Raw genomic sequence first — 7,046 nt, 5'->3', positions numbered from 1 at the left:
TTTCTTTCTTTAAAATAAAAATAACTGATGTCAATAAAAAAAACAAAGACAAGAATAAAGATTCCACCTTCAAAAAATAAAAAATAAAATAAACCAGCTATTCCTCTACTGGAAATTTTTCCAGAGGAACTGAAAGCTTCATATCATAGTGATATATGTGTACGTACGTTTGTTTTCTGGTTTTTGCTTTGTGGTTTGTTTTTTGAGCTAGGATCTGTGTAGTTTAGGCTAGCCTTGAACTCAAAATGACCCTTCTGCTTCCCAAATGCTGGGGTGACAGGCATATGCCACTAAGCCTAACTAAAAGTGGGTTAATACAAGCAGGGAAAGAAAGGTGAGCTGAAAGCTGTTCTGAGTTAACAATACTAAAATTTGATTCATCAATTTGATGTCCTACAAAGCATCAACATGTGTCACCCTAATGTAAGAAGGTCCCTAGAGGCTTTTAACTGCAGCCTGCGCTAAGGAACCCAGGCCAAGCTTCCCGCGCTCTCCAAAACTCCTCACGGGGGAACATACCATCTCTTGACATCCCCACAGACAGACACTTTCTGAAGCGGCACTGCTGACACCTGTTCCGATTCATTCTCATTATGGAACAGTTTTCGTTCTTCAAGCACTTCTTGTACTGGATGTTTTGCTGAATACTTCTCCGAAAGAAACCCTAAGGACAAAAGATTGACTCACTCATTTGAAATTCTACATGAATCCCTTCTAAGCACTGTCCCCATGGCTATCTAGGTGACTACATACCTGGGAAAAAAAATTTGGCTTAGGACAGAGAGAAACAATACCAACAAGCAGAATTTAACTGAATTCTCACTGGTATCTACACACAGGTGCTACAAGTATTTTCCAAACACAATCCTCCTTCCTTTTTTAAGCAAAGCACCCCTCCTACTACACTGCCCCCCTCACCAGACTTTACCTGCAGCCACATTTTTCACCTCATACTGTCAATCACACACAAATTCCAGAACTCTTGAAATATGACTGATTATTTAAAAGTTGACAGAAAAATGTGCTGGTGGCTATAATTCCCTCACGAAAACCCTGAATCGCATTGGTAGAGGCCAGTCTTTTCTGAATCATACCTGCAGGCACAGGCAGGGCCTGCTCCATGCCAGGTGGTCCTAGCTGTATCAGCAACAGGCATTACAGCATACTCCCCCAGACTCGTCAAGGACCAAAACCAGAGAGCTCCCAGCCCAGATGGCTACAAGGGCTGCCTTTACTAGTAGGCTAACAATTTAAGTACGTGCTCTACAACACATCCTCAAAGAGCTCCAGATAACTGGTTCCAGGGAGGGAAAAAAAAAATTATATATATATAATTTTAAACTGCATTTTCCCTGAATATAGACAAAAGGTCTCATAATTTTGATACTACACACTTGACTTGGATACTATAAGAGCAAAACCAGATACATTTTTAAGTACTGAAGAATGTCAAGAATACACAACTTGGGGCCGGGGAGATGGCCCAGTAGAATAAGCACTTCCCTGGCAAGTGCAAGGGCCTGAGTTCAATACCCAGTTTTATAAAAAAAAAAAAAAAGGGAATATACAACTTATGGCTTCTTAGCCTTTTGACTAAGATCAAATGAAAAATGCAAAACTCATCCCATTCAGCTTGTTTTTGTTAACTATAATGTGAGCACACAGCCTGTCTCATTACTGCCTACTGCACATTTTTCTTTTTTAAAATAAGCAGTATATACACACTTTTTAAATAGTAGAAGCTGTGCAGGGTGATGCATGCCCACAATCCCAGCACTCGGGAAGCTGAGGCAGGAGTTCAAAGGCAGCCTGAACTAGTTAGCAAAACTCTGGCTCAAAAAATTAAAAAACAAAAAAATAGTAAAACAGGAAAAAGCTGTATTTATAAGAAATACTGACTAGTCTCGTTACTTAGTCATTAAAAGCTAATAAACTCACAATTCACGCAGAGCCACCCTCACTCATCACATATATCTCACTAACTGTTCACCTACTGTATCTTGCCAAACTCAATTCTGGCTCCTAGCTAGAACATGTGTCTCTGGCATGTTAAATTTTGGTAACAGAAGAAAGGTCTGTGCCATATGTGAGCAAAGGGGGGACTGAGTGCTGACAGATTCTAGTTACAGGTAAAGAGGTATAGATTATCTTATCTGGAATTGTCCAACCAATACTCAAGTAGTAATACCCAGGAAATATGCAGCTAAATGTACAATGTTCCCAAGGTACTTCACAAGTCCCTAAAATTATTCCCAGATCCCAGAACCAGATATATCAGAATGCCAATGTATCTGACAAGACCTGCTGTAGTCTCAATGTGCTTCGCCCCCAAGTTCATGTATTGGAAATATAGCCCCCCAGTGCAAAACCTGTTGAGACAAGGCCTTTAAGAATGACTGGCTGATGGGCCGGGGAGATGGCTCAAAGGAATAAGCGCTTCCCTGGCAAGCGCAAGGGCATGAGTTCAATCCCCAGTTCCACACACACAAAAAAAAAAAATGACTGACTGGGGAGATAGCTCAGTAGAATAAGCGCTTGCCTGGCAAGTGCAAGAGCCTGAGTTCAACTCCCAGTACTGCAAAAAAAAAAAAAAAGAATGACTAAGTAGGGCTGGGGAGATGGCTCTGCAAATCTAAGTGCCTGCCTGCCAAGCACAAGGACCCAGGTTCAATCCTAGTACCATATGCCATGACAGCCCTTCCCTGGGCACACCATGACAGCCATTAAAATCAGGCATGGGTGTTGGGGGGATAGCTTAGTAGAAGCATTTGCCTGGCAAGTGCAGGGTCCTGAGTTCAATCCCTGGTACTGCAAAAATAAATGAATTAATTAATTAATTTTAAAAAAAGAAACCAGTCATAGTGGCTTGTGCCTGTAATCCCAGTGCTGACGAGGCGCAGACAGAAGGATCACTACAAGTTTGAGCTGTGTAGCGAGACCCTGTACCAAATACATAAGTAAATAAAAGATTTTTTAAAAAGAGTGACTAGGGGCCGGCCAGATAGCTCAGCAGACTAAAGCGCCTGCTTAGGCAGAGCACAGCAGCCAAGATTCGATCCCCAGCCTGCCATGCCAGGCCCACCCTGGGGGTGCGCTGAGACAGTGATTGAGACTGGGCATGGCGGCACGCGACTATAATCCCAACACTTGGGAGGCTGAAAACAGGAGAATCACTAAGTCCAACCTACACATGAGACCCTGTAGACCCTATACTAAATACATTTTAAAAAATTAAAGAGCGACTTAAGTAGTAAGTACTCTGCCTTTGTGAAAATCAGATTAATGCTGTCATTGTGAAAGTAGGACTGTTATAAAAGTGAGTTCAACTCCCCCCATATACACACTCACACATCCTTCAGCAAATGTGTATACTTGCTGTCTGACCTGTGTTCTCTCTCTCTCTCTCTCTCTCTCCCTCTCTCCATGATGTCTCCCACCATAATAGCAATAAGGCCCTTACCGTATGCAGCGCCATGATCTAGGACTTCCCAGCCTCCAAAACTCTGATTCAGTGAAGTTTATAAGCTACCCAGTCCGTATTATTCTGTTATAGCAGCATAGAACAGAGTTAAGCCGAGACCTAAGTGGACCTAAATCAGAGCTTGGTTTAAACGAAGCCCCACCAAGGCAGTAGCGATGCTGTTTTGCTCCTTGCTGCCTTCCCCCACTCAGAGCATGTATTGGTGCACTTGGCTCACACTTTGTGTCAGTGACACAGCAAACTTGTTTTTTTGATGTTTTTGTTTTTAAAAATTTATTCTGAGAAAAACTTTAACAGAAATACTTTCATGGCCAAATGTAGTAGTGCCCATCTGTAATCCCAGCCACTCAGGAGACTGAGGCAAAAAGATCTCAAGTTCCAGGCCAGTCTGGCAAGTTTAGCAAGACTCTGTCTCAAAATAAAAAGCCTAGGAATGTATCTCAGTGGAAGAGCATTTGCCCATCACGCATGAAGCCTTGGGTACCATCCCCTGTACCACCCCACCCCACAGACGTTATTTTATATACGTCACTAAATGCTTAAAACAAGAGCATCTGATCTCTCTCTCCCTCATAGATTATCAACTGTGGAAATTTGCAACAGCAAGCCAAACTTCTTTAACCCAGTTAACAAGTTGAAGGGAAAAAAGCACGCTTTACCTTACAGCCTTCACAAGCATGAACGCCATAGTGGAATCCTGAGGCCACATCCCCACAGACTTTACACAGTAGAACCATGCCACTAAACTCTAGAGCACAAACAGAACGAGGTGAAAAGCTGGAAGAAACCATTTCAAGTATTTTTCTTTCAAACTAAATATTTGTTTCATTCAGCTTCCAAGTGCTTGCTTTCAAAAGATACACATCTAGCTTTATAATGTAAAAGAAAAACCTCTACAGCAAATAAAAGGAAATTAGTTTTTTAAAAAACAGCTTATGAAACTGCAAAAATATCTTACATATCCCTTTCTTAGTGTTTTAAACACATACTGCAATTTTATAAATTTGTAGTTGTTTTATACCACCTAGGCAAACAGGAGTAAGAAATAATTCTCCTGGGTAAAAATTACAATTCAGGCAGAGAACCTGAAAAGTAAACTGATAGGCAAAGAGACATTGGGAAACCAATCCATAAACAAGGCAAGGCAAGTTCTCCACAGGCAAGCGAACTCATTCAATTCACCTACAGAAGCTAAACAGGCCCACTCTACTCCTCCTCGCTCCTCCCTTCTCCCAGTCTCTGTCACCTCCACACTCACTCTGGAGTCCAATCCCACGCTTATCACCCACTGGTTATCCCAATCTCACTTTGTTTCCTAATCGCAAGTGTTCCCAACCGCACTTCAGAGGAAATGCCTCTTCCACAGGCTAATACTCTATTTGGGGGGCAAGGATTTATTGTTTCTGTTTTTGTTTTCTTTTTGAGTCAGGATTTCACTATGCATTTCAGGCTGGCCTTGAGCTCACTTTATAGCCCAGGCTGGCCTCAAACTCACAGAGATCCTCCTGCCTCAGGCTCCAGAGTGCTCAGATTATAGGCGTGCACCACCCCACCTGGCTCTAATACCTGGTTCTAGAAACAACATTGAGCATCAAGAATCCACAAGAAAGGTAACTGTGAATAACGTAAAAGGGTGAGCCCTGGGAGAAACACAGTCAGGCAGAGACCCTAATCTAACTACACATGGCAGTATGTAGGCTGTAACTTCTAAAGTCATCCTTGGCTTTTTTCCTAACTACTGATCTATGATTATCCAGACAGGAGTGAAAATTATAGGCAGAACTGCAATAGTCCCCCAAATCAAAGGTGATAAAATAAACCCAATCTACAATTAACTGCAGTGATCTTTAAATTACTAAGGTAACTTACTTGTCACACCACTATGACTCTTTGTCATTCCAGGGACGCTTGACTTGCTTGTTTTCACAGAACAATCTACTCGATCGTTTTTTAGGATGCCTTCTATAGTGGAGAGATCACCATTCTTGTGATTACCATTGACATCAGAATTAGAGCTATTTGGAGAAGATGGAACAGAAGAGGAGGAGGACTGGAAACTGTTCTCAGAGCCCTCACTGTGGCAGGAGGCAGGACTAGAGGCGGAGCTGGAAGAGCTGATATAGGCAATCACACCTCCTAGAAATGAGGGGCAATAAAACAATTAGATTCAAGACAATACATGTATTTTTTATTTTTACACATCTGGACATAGTAATTTACTAAATTGTTAGTAAAGTTTCTGGCTTTAGAAACAGACTACTGGTATTAAAGGTTGGCTGACAGTAAGGATTTTTTTTTTTTTTTTTTTTTGCTCCGAATGCCCTCAGGGTGGTTTGGCTTGCTGGAGTGTTGTGGGGATCAACTACAGCAACCTGAGGCTGACAGCTTTGTGGAAGCAGCCACTTAAAGAACTGAGCTAGGGCCAGGCCCCCAAAAATGGAATAAGGATTTTTTTTGTTTGTTTTTTTGTGGCTGACAGTAAAAGTAAAAAGAAACTTATTTCTTTATGACCTATTATTCTTCCTGCTTTCATAAAGTTCAAAGCCCATGTACCTCCCACACATTTAAAAGTGAGAAGGCACTCACTGGCCTGGTTATTCTGAACAGAAACCTAAAGCTTTTCACTTCCTAACCTAAGAGGGCTGAAAAAATATCCCTGCATGACATCACAGCTCACAGTAAACAACCTTTCCACAGTGAGGCGCTGTTCTGGTCCTCGCTTTGCCCCTTCCATGATCCCTTCCTCTGACCAGCACAGAAACGACGAGCCCATCACTGGCCTGCCCCAGCACCACTTAGTTGAATCATACTTGCATCAGTAACAGATGTTAACATCTGGAACTCCAGATAAAATGATTTATCTGGCGGGAACCTTTCATAGCTATTGTTACCTTTTTTTTTTTTTTGGTTGTGTTTGGTTTGTTTTGAGACAGGGTTTTACCAAGTAGTGCAGGCTGACTTTACACTCACAGCAATTCTCCTGCCTCAGCCTCACAAGCACTGGGATTACAGACATGCACCACCACACCCAATTGAACCTTTCTGCTTTTTTTTTCTTTTTAAAGTATTTTAGTACAGGGTCTCACTAAGTAGATCGAACTCAGTGATTCTCCTGCTTTCAGCCTCCCAAATACTGGGATGACAGGTGCACCCCACCACGCCTAGTCTCAATCACTGTCTCAGCAAGCCCTGGGGGCAAGGCCAGCACAGCACGCAGGGCATCAAACCCCCCAGCCGCTGTGCTCTGCCTAAGCAGGCGCTCTAGTCCACTGAGCTACCTTTTCATTCTTAATGCTCCCTGAAGATGGTGGTTGGTGACCCGCTAATCCCTAGTCCCATGCGCTCCACCCCATTCTGCCAGTGGACTTGCAGAATGGCTCGCTCAGCCCTCAGCAACTCTTCATGGATGCCTATTCATTGTTTGTTCTTCTGACTCATTATTAGAACACAGTGAAGAACACATGTTCTAGGGCTGGTGAGATGGCTCAGTGGTCTAAAGCACCTACTTAGAACAAGCTTAGCAAAGCACAGGGACCGCGGTTCAATCCCCCAGCACCACATGCCA

General features: G+C 42.7%; 1 protein-coding gene across 1 annotated transcript in view; it reads right to left on the bottom strand.

The window, feature by feature from the left end:
• Positions 1-6,316, bottom strand: part of Nr1d2 (nuclear receptor subfamily 1 group D member 2) — a 45,139-nt gene extending 38,823 nt beyond the window's left edge. The window contains exons 1-4 of the mRNA XM_004649064.3: positions 6,292-6,316; positions 5,351-5,617; positions 4,141-4,229; positions 520-664 (exon numbers count right to left, since the gene is read on the bottom strand). Of these exons, the coding sequence (XP_004649121.3) occupies positions 520-664; positions 4,141-4,229; positions 5,351-5,617; positions 6,292-6,316 (526 nt within the window). The remainder of the gene's footprint in view (positions 1-519; positions 665-4,140; positions 4,230-5,350; positions 5,618-6,291) is intronic.
• Positions 6,317-7,046: the final 730 nt, after the last annotated feature.

This window comes from Octodon degus, unplaced genomic scaffold (genome assembly GCF_000260255.1).
Source record: "Octodon degus isolate 3935 unplaced genomic scaffold, OctDeg1.0 scaffold00059, whole genome shotgun sequence".
NCBI classification, from domain to species: Eukaryota; Metazoa; Chordata; class Mammalia; order Rodentia; family Octodontidae; genus Octodon; species Octodon degus.
This window is presented reverse-complemented; position numbering and strand designations above follow the sequence as displayed.